This window comes from Plectropomus leopardus, chromosome 10 (assembly GCF_026936395.1).
Source record: "Plectropomus leopardus strain MGB_pleo_1.0 chromosome 10, ASM2693639v1, whole genome shotgun sequence".
Classification (NCBI taxonomy): domain Eukaryota; kingdom Metazoa; phylum Chordata; class Actinopteri; order Perciformes; family Serranidae; genus Plectropomus; species Plectropomus leopardus.
The window spans coordinates 6,455,310-6,475,243 of NC_142185.1; the positions used below are offsets into that span (position 1 = coordinate 6,455,310).

The 19,934-nt window shown below is 39.2% G+C and overlaps 2 protein-coding genes across 4 annotated transcripts; one reads left to right on the plus strand and one right to left on the minus strand.

Annotated features, from left to right (window-relative positions):
* The first annotated feature begins 24 nt into the window (after positions 1–24).
* Positions 25–3,075, plus strand: LOC121949400 (endoribonuclease YbeY). Of its 2 annotated transcripts, XM_088082944.1 has the most exons (5): positions 25–589; positions 769–900; positions 2,025–2,093; positions 2,684–2,775; positions 2,868–3,075. In XM_088082944.1, the coding sequence occupies exons 1-5, from the start codon at positions 380–382 to the stop codon at positions 3,073–3,075; spliced, it is 711 nt and encodes a 236-aa protein (XP_087939070.1). In that variant the 5' UTR covers positions 25–379. The 2 variants fall into 2 exon arrangements, with proteins under 2 accessions (XP_087939070.1, XP_042351008.1); XM_042495074.2 differs by having other exon boundaries at positions 34–589; positions 2,684–3,007.
* On the minus strand, positions 3,051–19,885 carry LOC121949081 (ubiquitin carboxyl-terminal hydrolase 37). 2 transcript variants are annotated; one of them, XM_088082943.1, is made up of 24 exons: positions 19,731–19,885; positions 18,625–18,852; positions 15,270–15,420; positions 14,739–14,824; positions 14,528–14,643; positions 14,072–14,149; positions 13,755–13,843; positions 13,435–13,528; positions 12,389–12,544; positions 12,052–12,183; positions 11,748–11,871; positions 11,405–11,652; positions 11,161–11,278; positions 10,414–10,493; positions 10,001–10,165; positions 8,993–9,046; positions 8,647–8,794; positions 8,337–8,556; positions 7,560–7,726; positions 7,218–7,278; positions 6,060–6,175; positions 5,807–5,876; positions 5,271–5,409; positions 3,051–4,781 (listed from the first exon to the last, which is right to left on the minus strand). In XM_088082943.1, the coding sequence occupies exons 2-24, from the start codon at positions 18,796–18,798 to the stop codon at positions 4,694–4,696; spliced, it is 2,874 nt and encodes a 957-aa protein (XP_087939069.1). In that variant the 5' UTR covers positions 18,799–18,852; positions 19,731–19,885; the 3' UTR covers positions 3,051–4,693. The 2 variants fall into 2 exon arrangements, with proteins under 2 accessions (XP_087939069.1, XP_087939068.1); XM_088082942.1 differs by having other exon boundaries at positions 14,528–14,661.
* Between the last annotated feature and the right edge of the window lie 49 nt (positions 19,886–19,934).

The following is a 19,934-nucleotide window of genomic DNA, read 5'->3' on the forward strand; positions in this document are numbered from 1 at the left end:
CGACGACTCTTCAGGTCCCCGCTCAGTGCTCAACTGCCGACAGTTGCTGCTAACGTCGCTCGAACGGGCTTTAAACGGGCGTGAGACCGCTTTACTTAGCGATAGAATAGGATTCATTTCTATTAACTGTACTGTCATATCTACAAAAACCAGAGAGGGCATAAATAATCGTTTTCGGGGAACTACATGTTGCTACCGCCGGCGGACGTGTCACCTTGATTTCTGTCTGCCCGAAATGACTGAACAACGCTCGCGACTGACGCAAAGCTAACCAACCGTCCTCGTGAACTTACCGCCAGGAAGTGGGTTAGTTTTAATGTTAACTTATGTGTCGGGATTTTTAAAATAACAGTTTTCTCTTTTTACGTCGCTTTTTAAAATGGGAGTAGTACTGCGGAACCTCCAAAAGGTGGTGCCTCTTCGCCGCGCGAGACTGCGCAAGGATGTGGACACACTGAGGCACATACTGGGCATCCAGAAATTTGACCTGGGCATCGTCTGCGTGGACAACCACAGGATCCAGCAAATTAATTACACATACAGGAAGAAAAATGTACCCACGGACGTGCTCTCCTTTCCATTCTACGAGGTAAATATGACAACATGCCAACATATGACTGTAAATGGACAGCCACCTCCACCTTCAAGTGTAAACTGTGAGCCAAACTAGAACTTGGTGGGAAGGGCTCACCAGGATTCATTAAGGTTCTCAATGAATTCATGGACTTGTTAAAACAAGTCACTAATGGGACCTTTACCTGTTTTTAGGACTTGAGACCTGGTAAGCTGCCTTGTCCCTTTCACAGAGATGAGCTGAACCTTGGGGACATTTTCTTGGGGGTCGAGTTTATGATGAAGCAGTGTCAGGAGGAATCCCTAGATCTGCATTCAACGCTCACTGTGAGTAGCTACAGGATTACATTTAAATAAATGAATATATATATATATATATATATATATATATATATATATATATATATATATATATATATATATATACACACCCTTTGAAACTGGAGAAAAATCACTTTTCTTGCACGGCTTTCTGATGTATTTCACAAGTGTTTCAACCCTTGAACCCAAAGAAAATTGGTGGTGTAAAAAAAGCAATGAGCATAAAAGGAAAAATGGAAAAGAAAGTTAAAAACAAAGGAATTAAGTGGAAAATGTGCTTAAAAATTATACGATTTTTGTAACATAATTTAAAATATGCAATTTTTATCATTATAATTCCCCAACCCTTATCTTTTCATTTTCCCTAGACATTTTGAAAAATTAATTGTCTAAATCTCCAAATTTCTTAAAATTTTCTGGACATTTCTTAGTTGCTCATTGTCTTTTTCCCCCATGTTTTTCCAATAAAATCATACCAATTTGCTCAGGGTTCAAATACTAGTGAAATATGTCTGAGAGCATCACAAGAAAAGCGATGTTGCTCCAGGTTGCAAAGTGTTAAAAAAAAGCTAGGGACAAACCTACTGAAAACTCTAATTATATTTATGATAGTTACATATTAAAAATAATTTGCAAAAGTATTATATCTTTAAAGCCCCTTTTACATGTCATTTCATGTTTTTTTTTTTCCTTTTTTGTTTGTAACCAATTTTAAGTTAATTTTCTTGTACTTTTTACTAATTTGTAAATTTTTAGGTCATTTCTCCTTTTGTTGCTTATTGTCTTCTTCCCATGTTTTTTTTTTTTTTTTAAGAAATCAGGGTACTTTTCTCAGTTTTCAGAGAGTTTCTGGATGTGTTAAATGGTTTCACTTTGGAGACCTTTAAAGAACACATGCTTTTAAAACCCGCTTGTGAGTTTGAGTTCGGAGGATATTTAAAATAAATACAAAGTACAACCATTTCAAGTTGAACTTCCCTGCTCGAAGCCAAATAGAATAACTCCTTCTCCAGTGCTATAAAAATGACTGGAAGTGCCTCCTTCATTTTACATCAGCCTATCCCCTCTCATAAAATAACAAATAGTCCCTTGGTTGATATTAATTGCTCTTTATTCGCCTCATGTTTTAGGTTGTCACTGCACATGGTATCTGTCACCTGTTGGGCTACAGACACGAGACAGAAGAGGAATGGACTGAGGTTTGTATGGATAATAAATGGTGAAATAATCTAATGTTCAAAGCACATTTAAAGATTCAGTTCAACCAAATTAAAAAGTGACTTATTCTTCTATAACCTCTAGTGTATGGTATGTAGCCATGAGGATTTTGTTTTTTATGTGGCCAAATGTATTTTTAAGAGACATTTCTGCCTCCATCCCAAAACAATTTATGTGAATGAAATTTCTTTTCCCACTCAATACAGAAATTTGTAATTCAAACTATTTATCAGAAATTTCTTTCTGGATCTCTCATTTTTGCTCTAGGAAATCCACAAAAGAGGCTTTCACTTATTTTTATCTGATATTTTCTTTGGTTATACAAATAGTTTCAGTAAAGGTTGTTCATAGAAAGTCCAATAAAACGATGTTGATGTCCTATTTCAAATGTAATTGCTTAAAACTGAGAGAACTGAACACATAATTACACAACAGCAGAACTGTTTCTGTGCTGTGTGGATGCTGCTCAGAGGGAGTTTTTGTACCCAGTAAATTTGTGAATTATAAACACATGTTCAGTCATGTTGTCAAGTACCAGAGAGGCTAATATTGTTAAAAATGTTGTTTGCAGATGTTGCAGAGGGAGAACTACATTCTAAGTGAGTACAACAGACTGACAGGGAGGCGACTGGAGCCGCTGATGAAGAGGTGCAGTCAGGACAGGTGACGATGACCGTCACCTGCTGATGCTGACATTACACTTGCACTCAGTGCACTATGGTGCTTGATATTGTTGTTCACTATCCTGTAACCAGGTGGACTACTGGTCTGTTCACTGGCATGCTGCCCTCTCCACAATCACAATCTGCAGCTACCTGTAAGGACTTTAATTACCAGGCAGGAGACAGACAGCTGTGTGACTGTGGGAGTCCCTTTTCCCCCCAAACACTTCATGTGTGTGTTTTAAACATCAAATTAAAAAGTCTTTCAAAAAAAAGCACTTTCACTGTTATATTTTATTAAAATCTGCTTTAGGAAGAGTCAGTTGTGTATGAAGGGTAGAAAAAGCTGTTAATCTTTACTTCACAAATACATTTTACCCTCTTTACACTGCATTTGGGACAGGATGTTCAAGAAAAGTAAATCAAAGGCTGACATAAAAAAAAAGAACCAATTTGTGAGCGACTCACCTCCTCTCATAACTTGGTTTACAACAGAATACTGTACTTCAAGGCTAATAATATAATAATGCACACCTTGAAATCCAACTATATATGGCTGTGTATCAAGAATATCATACCTATTTTTTATGACCCACATTTTTTTATAATGCTATATTATATAGATTTTCTTCTGCTGTGAGGGGAGTTGAGGAAATCATTGGATGTGGTCCAGCAGACATGTTCAGTGTTGCACATTAGCCATGGTGTTCTGAAATGTGGTTTCATTTTTACAGTGGCAATAAACAAAAAAAGCTGTACAACCGGTGTCTAGTGTCAGAACAGTACAGGAATAACAATACTTCCTCTTGTTCCATTCTACAAGCAAACAGCTGATAGGAACGAGCTGAACATGTTAGCAGAGGTCTAATGTGTTAAGTTCTGTATACTGGCCTTAGAGATGGTGAATTTAAAGACGTTACGCGATAGCTAGCTTCCCTGGTGGTCTAGTATTAATGACTTCTATTTGCCGTGGCATATCGTGACGGGTTAATTCACATGAATCGAACCCGTGTTGCAATAAATAGAAAATCTGTTGGCTTTTTATAAAGGAAAATCTGACTTACACACATTGTTGAGATCTGACAGACATTCAAAAACAACAAAGTTGTGCAACTTTCAAAGTAAAGCTTGTACACATATTTATAAAAAAGTTTTCTTGGGAGGCACAGAGTCAAAATCCCAAAAGAAAGTAGGCTTTACTGAGAAAAGCTCAGTCAAAACAGGCTCTGTTATTAGCTTTTTTTCTCTTTTTCTTTCCAAATCTATAATATGGAGACAACCGCACACACACAAATTAGTCTGTAAGTAAAACACAAAAAGCAACTGGGAAAACATCCACACGGTGACAGAAAGCTGATTTGAATTGGCCAGTTTATGCCACAACATAAATATTGCACCAAATGTACCCGCTAAATACAACACCCCTCTAACTCTAGAATAGCTTATACTCCAACATAGAATATATCTTTATTTAGTTTATTTGGGAAATAAAGGGTCTGCAAAACATACAATCCATGAAGCACCAGGAGCGTCTGGTGTTTGATAGCTTTTAAGAGAAAGTCTGAATGACCGACAGTAAAATTTAAAGAAGTTATTAAGAAACAAAGAAGAAAAACATTTACAAAAAACAGTTTTGATAAAAATAGCAAAGAAAAACTCCAGCCCCGAAAACATGGGAGGCAAAATTTGATCCACTGAACATTTTTAACTGCATTTCTGGTGTCTTTAAGAGTCTTGACAGTTTAGCACCTGTGTTGGCATGAACAGGTGCTGATTTAGCAGGGCATTTAGTGCTCTGTGGAGGAAAAGAAGTGCCTGAAGACGACCAAAAGAGGACGGCAATCAGTAGTACTCGAGGTTGTTCGGGGGGGAGCTCCATCTGCCAGAGTTCAACGGTGGATGTATTCGTGTGGCTGCACTCAGAGAGGCTGCAGGACGTTCCTCCCTGCCTCAGAGGTGGTGCTGGCTCCAGATCTCTCCATTTCAGACAGCTGCTCAAACACATCCCTGAGGACACACGTGGACAAGCGTCTCAGAGCCAGCTCATCGAATGCATAAACATACACGACTATAAAATTTAGTCCAGTATGCATGTGGCTTATTTGTGTCTAGTGTTTACTGTGGTGTAATACTAACGGAAATTGCAAAATATCTAGCAGTTTCTCAAGTGGTGCATAGAAGCCAATCATTTATCGGCCCAATATTCATTCATTGATTTATTATTTTATTTAAAGCCTTGGAGACCACAAAAAACATTATCAAAGCAGAAAAATACAAGGCTTTTACTATATATACAAATAACCAAATCTTAAAACAATGACACAATCAATGAGATCACAAATGAAACCTTAAATTCTCTCGGCGTCACCAATGAGGACAGCTTAAAATTTTGCTGAAGCATATTTCAAGATGTTTTTGATGCATTCCTAATATTACACCCGCATAAGACAGTAGCTGTTTAAAGACACCATCCCCCCGGTTATTCTGCCAACTCACTTGTGCATGTAGAAGAAGATGTAACCACTGCGGTCCCGGTCTCGCTGCACGGCTGCTTCCTGTGTGCGTGACACGTCCAGGTCATTGTAGGTCAGCCACGACTGCTTCTTCATGTCGTACACGTCACTGATGTAATGGCCTACGGTGAAAAATATACGTTCATTTGTGGACAAGTACTGATATGCCATAGTGCGCCTGAGGAGGACGGGATCTCATTCCAACCAAAGACCATTGTTAAGACCAAACTTTAAACTCCATACTTTGTGTTGCCAAATCACACCAAAGAGTTTTACCACTCATCTGGAAAAGCTAAGGGTGCTACCTCTGTCCTCCTGTCAGCAGCAGACAAGCACTTCAAAGGTGGCACTGTGCTGGGCAGGTTACATGTGATAACACTCAGTGTAACACATCTCATTATAACTTGCTCTTTTTAAACGGGTAGCTGTAAAACAACTCCTATGCAGTCGTTTGCGTAAATCTTCATACAAGATTTATCTGCATGGCGAACAGAAGCTCAAACAGACACAAATACTCACCAGAGGAGGAGCTGCTCCCGATGTGACTGACGACACTGATGAGTCTGAAAGAGTTGGGCAAGTCTCCGCTCTGTGGATCACAATATTTATAAGCAGGTTACTATGAATCAAAGTGCTTCAGTCAGTGTATCACGGTATATCATTGATAGTGATAGCTGCTTTCCAGTTCATTGTGGAAATAAACTAGTGTTTTAATAATGTAGCACGTTCTACTTGTTTAAAATAAAAAGGGAAAATGCAGGATGTTGAGTACCTCAGCGTTCCTCTTCAGGTTCTCTGCCTCTGCTTCGGTGTACTCCATGTCCAGCACGTCCTCGTTGCCAGAATCATCATCTGAGCACAGCAGCTCAGGCAGAGAGTTGTTGAACTCTGTTGGGTAAGGATGGGAAATTGATTCCAAGTATTCCAAGGTACAAACTCTTGAGATTGGTGCTACATGACCAGAGATGGTCATGGCAAAAAAGCCTCCAACTACCAGAATGCACTTTGGCACACTGGACCGATGAACTCCTCACTTGTGGGTAACGTAATACATTTCTGTTTTCCTTGTTCCTGATTCTGCTAATTGACCACCTCTACCCCCAAATTCTGGCCTTTTATCCGTCCCTCGCTCCAATTGCAAGACAAAAGGTGATTGTGCATCTGCCGTTTTAGCCCCAACCCTCAAGAACAATCTTCTCCAGTCCATCAGATTTTCTGATTCCCTTCACTATTTAAAGAATCTACCATAAACCCACTTTTACAGGCTTCCCTTTCTGTAGAGGTATGCCATGTGTTATGTTTTTGTTTGTTTTAGTCTTTTCTGTCTCTCACTGTGCTGTGCTCTATATTGTTATTTATTTACACTTGATTCATTCATTAATTTATTTTAGTTGTGTATGCGCTTTGTAACTGTGTTTTAAAGAGTGCTTTATAAATAGAGCGTTACTTGCTTATTTATAAGTTAAGCGCAGCGCTTAGTTTTTGGCCTGTCTGAAAACAATATAGCGATTGGCTGGAAACAAATGATCTCATAGTAAACCACAGTGTGGTTCTGAAAACACTTGAGCCGAGAAATAACGCATAAAAGTATGGTATATATTTGATCAACACGGCCTAGTTTTACTCTTTGATCTGAGTTTGAGAGAGAGAGAGAGAAAATGGTAGCCTGCTCTCTCAAATTACTTTATACTCCTTTGGTCTTAATGCGAAAGTACAATCTGTAGTTCCAGCAGCAACCTCAAAGCCAGCTAAATCTATCAGATGACTACTGCCAACAGTGCCCGAGACAAACAAACAAAACAAAACAAAAAAATGTCAATAGTACTTGGTCCGGCAAAGATGCTCAAAGACAGCCCCAAAACACAGGCTTTTGAGTGATTATCAGTTTCAACAGTCTGGTACTCAACATTCAGTCAGTCTTGGTACATACCTTGCAAACTGAGCTCAGTGGCCCTCTTCAGATCATCATCCTCTCTCATCTCCTGGGCCTCCTGTATGGGGTCAGGTGGACACAATTAGATTTAGTTTAAGAAATTTCAACATTGCATTCACACAGGTCATGACTGCTGGGTGTTTAATGTCTGCTCATCGACTACAGGCTTCAGTGAGATCAATGATATTTTGAAGATTATTATGAGAATTACTGTAATGTTACACCAGCTTAGCCTGGACAATCAACATTACTAATTAAGAGTTATGGAGCTACAACAGTATTTAGATGCAGTGCCACTATTCCATTCTTAAAGGAACGTCCTGCAGGAGTTAAACTTACATGCTCCTGGAGGCTCTGGGCCAGAGCTTGTTGTAACTCCTGTTCTTCCCTCTCCTGATCCAGATTATACTGCTGGACCCAGTCCAGTTCTCCCTGCTGCTGCACGCTCTCTGGAGTCTGGTTTTCCTTATTCTCATCCATGGTCAAGTCCAGGGAGTCCAGCACATCTACACAAGATCATCACATATAACTCAGTTATCATAATACTTAAACCAGTTATCTCCATGTTAACACCCCTATGCCCAACTTTAATAATCACATTACTTATCTTTAGACATATCAGGGTTTCCTACACATTCATTTATTTCTTTTTTTACAGTTAAAACATCTGATAGATTTCCTACTTTTGGAGCTATTTGAATACACACACACACACACATATACACATTGTGGAGTTATTTATAACATCACAATGTCGCAGTGCAGACTACACACAGTGCAGAGATGGAGCAGCAGAATGTCAGGTGCATTCACTGTGAAACTTAATAGGATAGTCTGGTATTTTTGAATTTGGGCTGTATGAGATACTTATTTATAGTCAGCGTATAACACACAGTAGCTGGAGGTCTGCGTGCTCACTGTCATCAAAATTTAATTACTTCATTGTTGAATCCAAGTGGACGTTTGGGCTAAATTTAAAGGAATTTCCATTAAGAGGTTTTTGAGAAATTGTGTTCAAAAGAATGGGATGAGTTTACATGGAAGCACAAAAACTGTTTTTCCCCTGTAAAAAGAAACAATTTTTCTCAATGTTTTGAGCTCATGATGTTGGATTACCTGCAGGCTGCTTGCTGTCTGTCTCCAGCAGATCTGTATGATAGGCCAGGTCGTGGGCATCTGCATCTCCAAAGCCTGTGTCGGGGCTGCTAGTTGGCTCATCCTGCATGGAGGGTGGAGCCGAGAGACCAGCCTCTTGTCGACTCATCTCCAGCACGGCCGCCAGCATTTCATCATCATTTATACCGCTGAAGTCAGCTGAATCCATTGGTGCTCCTCGCTGAAGACGCAGAACAACAGTGTCACAACAGAGGCAAACAAAAGAAGGAGACTGACTCATAATTGTCACTGTTTGTTCGAGAAAGCTTACCTCCTCCGGCCGGTCATCGTCGTCAGGCAGACAGCTGCTGAAGCGTCTTTTGCGGCTTGCGATCACCTTTCTGCTCGGCTCTTCTTCACAGTCGGAGTCCATGAGGATGGAAGTGCAGCTGGAGTTGGCTGCCTTCCCTCCAATCCTTCTACAAGCACAGTTTTTAACAATTATTTTTGGCATTATCACTACCAAGGCGCTCCAACACAGACACTTTATCAAGGACACTGAGTACAGAACAAGTCGCAGCACACTTAGAACATTAGTCAAGTTGTGGCCAGTTTAAATCTAACTCGTCTGTTTTCACGTCTTTATCTGAAAGTCTTGTAGAACGAGCTGTACTTACCGGAGAGGTGCTGTGGAGGAGTTGACCGACTGTGAGGTTTTGAGTGTTCTGGACCTGAAAACAAGAAAAACATTTAGAAACATAAATGTTTGCTGTCATCACTCAGCCAAAGGAGCCAATTTTTTGCATCTAATTCAACTGCAAAGCCCATTCACTTTCGTTCTATTTTAACACTTTAAAACATGAGTGAATTGGTTTGATTTCTTTAAAAAAAGAAAAAAAGCAATGAACAACTTGGCCAACATATTATGAGAAAATAGTAAAAGGTGACAGGAAAATGACCTCAAAATTTGTTTTTATGAAGGAGATGGAGAGTATTATGGAAATTAGAAAATTACCATCCCCCAAAATGGGAAAAATGTCCAGAAAACAATATCCATAATTATATATTTAAAATTATGTCATAGAACAAAAATATCTAAATATATATTTTTAATTTTCATAATTTTTTTGGCTCATTTTCTTCTTTCTTTCTTCTTCTTTCTTCTTCCTTTCTTTTTTCCCTTTTTTTCATGTAATTTTCTCTAATTTTTTTTATACTAATTTCTTTCTAATTTTCAAACCATGTCCCATGTTTTTGAAATAAAACAACCAATTTTTACTAAGGTTTCAAAGGATTAAATACCACGGTGATCATGAAAAAGCATGTGTTTGGGAAGTGCTGAGCATATACTGGATAAATAATAAAAAAAAAAATATATAAGTAATAAGTAATAAGTAATAAATAATAAAAAAAATCTTGTATTATAATGTATGAGCTGTGTGAAAGTTTGTAAACAGAAGTTTTGATATAGCTTTGCTGCTCTTAAATGCAGCCCTCTACAACAATTTATCAAGGAGTTTTTGGGGTCTAACACGAGGTGAGTAACTGACATACAAATGACCATTTCAGGAATAAGTGTTCCTTTAAAATCCAACTGAATCTTTCAATGGCTCAGGATGTTATTAACCAGCATTTGACATGTTTAAGGTAACTATTTATTCATTTTAGTTGATAGGATGTCTTACATGGAGGCTTGGGAAGTCCAGCCGAGACTAATGGGGGGTCGTGTGGATTCAGTGCAGTGGGACAGCAGGGTCAGGTGTCTGGGAATCACCACCTGCTGGCCCAGCTTGCTGTTCATAGACAACTGAGCATTAAAGCTGTACCGTTTCAGGTGGAGGATGAGCACTCTGTGAAGAGATAAATTTCATTACAAATCAGAAAAGTCATTGGCTTCTTCCTTTATCAAATGCTTGTTTTAATTCTGCTAATAATCAAAGGACGATTAAACAACAATAAAAAAAACAGTTTAGATTCAGGCAAGCTGAGCAGCTACTGAGCTTATATTGTAAATGCAGTGTGCTTCTACTCAACTCTGACACTAAATGTGAAAACTTCTCATTGTGCATTTCACTGTCTGTAGTCTGTGTGCAAATACCTGGGCAGTTTGCTGAATTTATGTGTAACAGTCGCTGATTTCCCATTGCACTTTTCACACGAGTACTCAATCTCCTCCATCTGCAAAAGGAAAAAGAAAACTTCTATAGTTAAACAGTGTTTCTCCCATATGCATTCAGCAGTTGCTTTATGAAAATGCCCACATGCCTTTAACTCCTCCTATCTTCTTTGAGCAGATAGCGTCAGGAACGAACATGGATTATAAACTGAACAACTCCAGATAAGGGGTTTCTTATAAACTGGCCACTGATCATTAGTGGCCAATATTCGTTCTCTGATTGACGGTCGATCAGACGACACACAGTACGAGACAATTTCTATACACGCCACTAAAACAGCATCACTGGTCTGGCTGTTCATACAAACTGTAGCTCAATCTGAACATTCATTATTAAAGTCAGACACACCGTCTCTCTCTCTCCTCTCTGCACGCATACACATCACAGTGACTGCTTCTTTAGAGACAGCGATACATTCTACTGTTTTCTGACAGTGGTTACACTCAGCTTTGATTAGTTATTTATTGTTCCCACATGACTGACATGACATCTTTATATATTTGAGCTCTTTTTCATCTGCATTTCTTCTGGATTTGAGTAGATTTGTCTCTGTGACTGGAAACGCACGGTTAATTAGAGGAAAACTGGAGCAATTGTAACAATATTTGGATACAAATTTGATCAAAAATAAACCTCTGATTCGAACTATAACGAGGTTAAAGACTCACCCTGAAAAAGAGATCAAGAGAATCCTGGATCGAGCGAAGTGGGAGGGTTTTCTTTCGCCGTGGTAGGTCGATGGACAGGTCGTTGAACTGCTCTCGCTTGCTCACTACCTCGCCACAGCTGCAAAAGAACACGAAGCCATAAAATGAAATCTCTTTTCTCCAGAGTCACTAACAGTTTGGCACATATAACAAAAAAGACACACTGCAAAGGATAAAGTGAGAGGAAGCAGGAGACAGGCCTCACCCTTTGCAGGTGATGGTGTGCTGCACCTCAAATTCCATGTTGACCGCGACAGGGCAGGTGTAGATGCGGGAGGTGTCCGCCTCTTCACCGGGCTCTGCCTTGGCTGCCAATGAAGTCACCTCCTGGCCGTTCTCGCACACGGCAGAGGACGATGAGGACGCTGCAGCTTCGTTTGTCCAGCTCTTGTTCATTTTCTCCACATCGTCCTTTAACTGGTCCAAACACTGGCTCAGGAACTCATGAGCATCCTGGTAAACGAATCAAACAAAAAAAAAATTTCTGGTTGAAATGAAGTACCAATAGACAACTGCTCTGAACTGTTAACACTTGAGGGAGATCTTACATTCTGCATGTTCCCAGAGAAACGCTCAGCTGTAGAGGAGATGGCACTCTTCACTTTCCTCAACAGGTCCTTTTTTGTCTCTGGACAGCCCACGTCCTTCTTGACCATAAGGTGAGCAAAACGCCTGCAGGCAGTGTCGATATCGCACAGAATGAAGTACTTTTAGGCATGTTTGGAAAAGGAGGCTAGCTGGCAAAGCACATGAACAAATTATTTTCTACAAGGATGTCCCTTTCACAATCTGAAGGACATCAGACATCACATCCATCTTGCTTTAATCTGTCCTCACAGCCTAACGCAGTACCTGAGCAATGCATTGATGGGCACTTTCTTCCACGGGATGCTCTGCCTCAGCATGTCGTTGGAGAAGGAAGGCAGGCTGAAGAGGGACTGCAGGATGGCATTCATGTAGCAAGTATTGCCCAGGTTGGAGAATCTGTGATATATCAATGAAAGGATTTACTTGATACATAAGAGATGTGGTTTTTATGATGCTTTAAGTGTTTATGTTTTAAAATCATAAACACAAATAATGTTGCTTGGAAAAAACATGTGGGGGGCATAAAAAGCTCTTTCTGATTTTCCATGTGTCAGTCAGGTTCACAGTATACAATATAAATAAATAGATGGCTTACTCTTACCCTTGTAGCGGGGGCTGTGGCTGGGCCAGAGTGGAAGGCCTCTGCTTGTTCCAGCCGCCGTAGTCCAGAGAGGGACGCACCTTCTTGAAGGGAGTGGAGTGATTGGGCAGCAGGAGGCTTCTCTTAGCTGATGGGGTCTGTGCTGTACTCGATGGCCTAAGGGGGTATTTAAATAAGGAATAAACAGATGTAAATCACTGGCCTCACGATGACTTGATGCTTTAACGTGACAGTTAGCATCAAATACAATTAAAATTTCTCATTTTAATTTTGAAAACTCAAATACCTACGGTGATCTTCTGACAAAATTGTATAATCATGAGATTAACGTACAATAATGTGACACATGCAGACCGGCCAACTTTGGTCTTTCTGCAACTTATTTCCAAAGTTATGTTATCTATGTGCTGTATAATGACTTTATTTTATTCCTATATTTATAAATATATACATTTCTTTATATTGTCAGGGTTTAATTTTTTCCACTCTCGCATGTGAAGCACTTTGTGCTGCATTTTTTTATGACAAGGGTTATACAGGATGAGGATGATGATGATGATGATGATGATGATGATGATGATGATGATGATTATTATTATTATTATTATTATTATTATTATTATTATGATTATTATTATTATGATGATTATTATTATTATTATTATTATTATTATTATTATTATACCATTTGCAGAAAAAGAGACACAGGGATCACGAGTCATCACAATACACTGGTATCTTTATATGGAGAAGACAGATGAGTGCTGACTGCTTGCATTTAAAGGGATACTTTGCAGATTTTTTAACCAGGTCAGGTGTGGGGAATGTGTACAGATGAGTGGCAAGTGCCGGCGTTTCGACTCATCAGATTTCAGTTGGTGGATACAGATCTCCAGGAGAGGAGCTGGCAGTATGGAAACACCTTAATAGAGTTCATCTGTATACGCTCCCCACACTGCAGTTACTAACACCTAACTGAAAGTCAGAAAGCATCAATTTAACACTTCTAGCTTATACATTTTCTGCTGACCAATGAAGAAACTCACCTGTCCAGGAAAGAGTGGCTCTGGCTGTAGTCTTTAGTCACTGATCGGCTGCCGTAGAATGATGTTGGCTGAAGGGGAGTTGAACCCAGAGGAGCTGCGCAAAAGGAAAGAAACTGTGGTGAAACTAAGTCTGAACGTACAGGTTAATGTGCTATATAATCCCATTAAACGACTCTAAAGAGGGCAGTTACAAAATCTTCATTAGTTGTTAAGGTAAATGGGTATATTTAACACACAAGATGAATTCTACTAAGGTATTGAAGACATAATCAATAGAACGTAGACAGTGTTGGTGCTGAGTTGTGGATATAGAAGTTTACCTGAGCTTCTGCTCTCCTCTGCCTGCTTCAGCTTATCTTTGCAGCTCAGTAGAAACTTCCTGGATGGATCTGAAGTGGCCTTGTTGTTGCTAAAAAATGTATATGTGAGATTTTTGGATGTTACACTGTTGTGCAAACTATGGAAGAATTTATAAAGGCCATTATACACTTACACTACTGTATATATTACCATTCTAGACATCAAATACCACAAGCCCAGATACTGAGTCTGACAAAAGGCACAGAGGTCAGGTCATTCCATGTGTATCCAACAACCACTACAGTTGAGGATGGGCAGTGAGGCGTGCTGCTTTTACCTTGATGAGTCATTTTCCTTGGGGTAGTCCTCAGTCATATCACTGTCAGAGGTGAGGAGTCTCTTTCTCTTCTCGCTCCTGAAAAACAGTGACAGGAACGTTTCGTGTCACAAACCTGAACAGACTTCTCAAAAAATGTCAGGAAGACAAATCCAGAACAACCAAAAAATGACAGGTGATGAAAATTCTGCTTTGAGACAGCAGTTGTATATAGGAAAATTATCACAAGGACTACATGCCAAGGGTTAATATCTGTACTAAGAACATTAACAGCAACACTCTTTTAACTTCATTCAAAACAATACAATCATGACCAGAGCGGATTTTCAAATTTTCAGAGGCTGAGCTCTATTGTAATTATGCAGAGAATCATCACCTCAAGTTGTGTTTTAAAATGATCAAACAATTTACATGACATAACGTGCATAGTTAGAGCAATGTGAATTTCCATCATACCTATTTTCAGAGAGTCCAGTGCGAGTTGGAGTGGAGGCTGCTCTGCTCGGGCTGCCCAGAGGCTTTCGGGGTGTTGTGTCCTCTCTGCCTTCTGCACTCTGCCGCCTCGGTGTTGTCTGGAAGATGTTAGGAATCTGGATATTTGAGCCAAATGTAAGCGTATGCTTGTCTGAACGAAAACTTAAAAATGCGGTTGCATGTTCTCACTCACTTGTCTCTCTCCTGACGGATTGGTCTCATTTTTCACAGAGCGGTTCCCGAGCACACTGAGGTTTGCACTTCCGTGGGATTTTAAAACTGCAAAATAAGTAATGAATAAGACCTCAGTATAAAGTTGGGGGTTATGATTATCTCTTTTGCAAAACATCATCATATATTAAAATAGAATAACATGTAGCTACCCAGAAAAGCTGTAATGAAGAGTGTATTACAACTGCAATTTATTTGCACCAACAAGTTGAGGCCTGCTGTATTGGTATTATTTTTTTTTTTATGAAAACAAAGAAAATATTGATTTGGTGATGTATAAGAAATACTCCTTTAAGTCTCAGTTACAACTCAGCATTACCTTGGAAAATACAACTAAAGCAAAGCTGTAGTTAAAAACAATGATTTTGTATGGACAAAATCAGAAAAAACAAAATCAGTCAAACATCACAAATAAGAATCACAGTCATTCGGTTTCCATCGTGCTGTGAACCATCAAAGCTTTTCTGGTTCTACTGAACAGAGGAGTGATTACCTGGTTTTCCCAACTTCAGCTTTTCCAGGTATTCTTTAGTCTTCTGAGCCACAGACGTGGGCACCTTGTCCAAGGTGATGACACTGCTGTCCTTCAAATACAGAATGATTCGGTTCAAACTCTGGTTGATGTTCTTCACGTTCTGGTTCAGCTGAGGACAAGAAAAAAAAATACACATTCATCAAATTAATTCCTTGATTGTAGTTTTAGATATTTCTTTTGTATGTTTTTTTTAATAAATAATTACAACTGCAGCTGATTGGTGTTATGGTTCAAGTCATTCAGGTCAAATTTAATTGTGCACTAATTACTTACCAATTTCCTACTTAATTGGCCTTTTGCTAACAAACATAGACTGGCCAAAAATAAAGTAGCATCAGCCAGCTCTGACAAGGGTCCAATAACTATGCAGCTGCGCTCCATGGACTCTGATGCAGTCTTTTCAGATTCTCTTCATTTTTTGATGGTTTTGTGGCTTGCAAACCAGATATTGTGCCTGGCCTACCTGTGCTAATGATATTAGTTGAAAGTAGCCAGAGTCAGACCCAAACTCGGGTTATCACAGTCAATTTTTAGGTGCCCTACAGCACCAAAACATCAGGATTTTTTTCTTCTTAAAATGATGCATTGCCCTTTCACATCACGCAAAGCCTGATCAAGGCTGGTATGTTGCTTTCATTCCCCCCTGTCATTCTGCAAAAAAACGTTTAAACACAGAATAAATTATTCTGCCTGTTTGCCAGCAGCAGAGATAGTAACAGTGCTAAACTGCTGTGTAAATAAAAAAATAATAGCTTTCAAGACAAGACAGGTGTGACGTATTAAGGGTGTGTTATGTATGCCGCCTAACATGGAAGAAAAACAGCAGCAAATGCCCGCAAACTGGGTAGAATATAAGATTCAGGAGCTCATTAACATCTGAGCAGAAGACGAGATCAGCAAGCATTTAACAAGGTCGATTAATGATAGCTTTATCATGCTATGCCACTGTTTCTGTTTAGAGAGTGATGCTTGACATATGTATTTTATGTCACACTAAATGCTGACGCTGTTGTTTTACACATCATGGCCATTATGCCTCTTTTGCATCTGGAACACCAACATGCTAGCTAAAAATTGCACAATGGATCGACATTATACCAGCATTGTTTGTTCTGTGTTTAAAAAAAAGGAAAAAAAAGAAAGACAGCATAATAAAGAGTCTTAGTTGTGACAGTGTTGCAAGACCTTTTAAAACATCTTGCCAAAGAGCTACAATTAAAAATTAGCCAACTGGCACTGGTTAATTTACAGAAATGTTTAATGATGTGTATTGTCATTACAAATAAGATAAAATAAATGGAAGTAAATAAGAAGGCCTATGATGAGACTTGCACTCGGAAGTAAAACACATTTATGTAAATGCAGGTGACACAACATTATTCCAGCAGTATTCCTGCCGGTACATTTAATATGTCTGGCTTAGTTAGGTCATTGCAGACAATGTGAAGAATCAGCGTGCAGTACTGCTTAATTGCAGAGATGGATGTCATGAATTTTTACATATATGTGTTGAGGTAGGTTTTAGAAAGTCATTTTTCACGTCTCCAGCGGTTTTTAAGCATTGCTTTACTCTAAAGATGAGGACACACATTATGGTTGTTGAGCAAACTATAGATAACTTGAGAGTCACAATTGATGTGAAAAAATTGTACTTGACTTATGATCTGGTAAAAAATTTCTTCCAATGATATTGCCGCAAATAAAGAAAATAACCAATCAGTGCCGAGGAGTCTGTATTGCAGCTGTCAGTCACAGCTCGTGAAATTCGCTCAAACTATACTGTACTACTGTACAATACTGTAAGTAGCACTGACTTCTCATGTTCTCAACTTTCTCATTCTACAGCTAAACCGTACACTAAAACGGGTTTCTGAAAATATTTGAGTGAGAAATAGGCTGTGCAGTAACATTTAGTACTACAGTGACAGAATATTGATTCATACTTGATCAGCATTGCCTTGTTTAAAAAAAGCTATTTTAAAAGTTACCAACTTTAGCATTAATATTATTTCAAGCATGGTTCATTTAGTGTGAGAAAAATTAAATAAAAAGTCGCAGAAAAAAACCTTCTGGTCTGCCGTGATTTATCATCCACAGGATTTTCCCACACATTCATTTATTTATGGCAGGCCGCCTTGATTAAAACATCTGCCACCACAAAAAGATAATCTCATGCTATTGAAATATATTGTCCATACCATGCAGTTATTCACTGCAGACAGAGCAGCTGAACACAAGGTGCAATGAAAATGAAATTTAACATTTATTGCACTGGGTGTAAAAGTTTTCATTCACTCAATCTGCCTTTCCTCTCATCCATTAATCTGATCAGCTCTGACTGGATCAACTGATCAATTATCCACGCAGCGATTCGAACTGCTGCTGAGGGATAAAAAATAACTCGACCACAAAAACGTCTGCTATCAGAGATGGTGCACAGAATGACAATAAAAAAGACACACACACATATAAATTCTGACTTGGGAAACACTGCATCCAGTTTATCTTGTTTCTGCACTTAGCTCATCAACTCACAATGTAACATGCCTCGAAGCTGATCCTGTACTATCAGACACAAAGTGCAAAGTAGGCTCATCTCAACTCATCTCTCATCTCACACAGTATGACATACAACTAACCTACAGGATTGCCATGATCACACAGTGTAAAAGGCTGTTTCGCTGGCTTGTCTATGCAAATTGCAGCGTAATTTAGCCACACAATTTATGTCATGTTTTGGTTTTCTGTGTTCTAGAACTATCATGTGCAAGGTCTCTTACATGATCCTGATCGTTATCTACTTTCAGTCTACAAGACATTCAGAGCTGTCCTTTTTTTGTTCAATATGTACTCCTTTAGGACTGTCAGGACTAAAAAAATTTTTAGTTCCCTTCATTTAGCAAAAATGATAACTTATCTTTCATGACTGTCAAGACTACAAATGTGTGTGTTGGCAGAAAATAGTCATAGGTGGAGCATCCAGTCTTTGTGGTGTATTCCTTACATTTTTTTTTAATTTCTGTTTCATAATATTGCTGTTAAAAGTGCAGTGGAAACAATTTCATTTAACAAAGTAAAAAATGGCAGTGTTAAAGTACATTTACAGGAAAAAATAGGTATTTTCTTGCTTGTTCTATGGGCAATCCATTGCTGATGACATCTACAAATGAAAACTAGTTTTCCAAAAATTGGAGTGGTGTTACTTAAAATGTTACTATGAAAATGTAATAAAAGGTACTACAGAATCCACAGCGATGTTTAAACATTTGCACCAATTATTCAATAAATACAACTCAAACGAAATTAACAATACCTGGAAAGTTTTGGATGCTCCGCCACAGTTAAATCTTAGACAGAGGTTGACTTTGTTGTCCTTTTCCAAAATCTCAAAGGTTCCTTCTCTCCATCTGGTGGTGCCCATGTCCAGGCTGGTAAAGCGGATCTTCACAGCGCCACCGCTGGAGAGTTTGGGCACTATGGTTGACATGGCTTACTATCCAGTTGGTGCACTTTGGAGGCTGGGACTTGTGGTCAACAAATCCTAAACAAGGGGGAAATTAAATAAAATCTGTCAATAATCACAGTGTGCCTTTTATTACACAGCATCAACGTTTCGTCACCATAGTGTGGATTATAATTGTCATGCTTTTACCATAGATGTACGACGAAATTACCGTTATTACTGCCTTTGCTCCAGTCAGCTAACGAGCTCAATGATGAACCACACCAATTTGAAAGAAATCATGAGTACTGATACCACAGGACTTATGAAAACTCTGATTAGAAAATGCGTGTTATGAGCGATGTTAAAATTGCTCCGCTAGAAATATTAATAACGCATTAAGCTAACCCGTTTTCACACCGCTTTACTACTGAGCGCTTGTGGAAAGTCATAACAAACTCCAAGTTAACCACAACAGCTAAACATTACAGACATGCTGTTAAACGACACACTTTCACAAAGACAATACAGTCGCAGCATAATTTTGACAAACAAAGTGGAGAAACTCACGCCGCTCATGTTCGCTAACGGTTCTGAAATGAGCCACTGTAGCCTTTTGCATTAGCCACCGAACTAGCCAAATGCCCAATCTGTACAGCGGCAGCAAAGACGTGCGGAGGTGCACGACACACTACGACCTGCGCTCTTCTAGCTTCGTCAATGTTATTATCTCAAGACGAACAATGACAAAAAAAACCTGAAAAGTTACAAAGAATAAGCTACGGGTGAGACTACAGCCAAGCCGAGTGTCTGGGATGTAGATGATGTCGTCCCCTCATCTTGAATGGATGGGGGAGGCCGACATTAGCAAGTCGGCTAGCGGGCTAGCGGGAACTAGCTAACTGGCTAATTTGCCTGATTGTAATTTGGTGATGAAAACAGTGACACAGTTTGATGTAACCGCCGCAGCTCTTTACCTGACGATTTTATGTGGCCGTCTTGAAACTTTTAAATTACGGTATCGTGTCCGTAGGTCCTCCGAGGGCAGAAAGTTTGTTTTGCCGGCATTCAACTGCTCTCTGATACGTATGTTGTTGACAGTGGACCCGCACACGACGCCTCGCAACACTGCGCGATGATGGCGGGAATGTGAAAATTTACAACGGAAATGATAACCGAGA

Coding starts and splice junctions, on each gene's coding strand:
- LOC121949400 (XM_088082944.1), top strand. CDS start 380: ATGGGAGTAGTACTGCGGAACCTCCAAAAGGTGGTGCCTCTTCGCCGC. Junction 590..768: donor TCTCCTTTCCATTCTACGAG/GTAAATATGACA, acceptor ACCTGTTTTTAG/GACTTGAGACCTGGTAAGCT. Junction 2,776..2,867: donor AAGAGGTGCAGTCAGGACAG/GTGACGATGACC, acceptor TCCTGTAACCAG/GTGGACTACTGGTCTGTTCA.
- LOC121949081 (XM_088082942.1), bottom strand. CDS start 18,798: ATGTCAACCATAGTGCCCAAACTCTCCAGCGGTGGCGCTGTGAAGATC. Junction 7,727..8,336: donor AGACAGCAAGCAGCCTGCAG/GTAATCCAACAT, acceptor GATCTTGTGTAG/ATGTGCTGGACTCCCTGGAC. Junction 6,176..7,217: donor CACTGAGCTCAGTTTGCAAG/GTATGTACCAAG, acceptor CTTACCCAACAG/AGTTCAACAACTCTCTGCCT.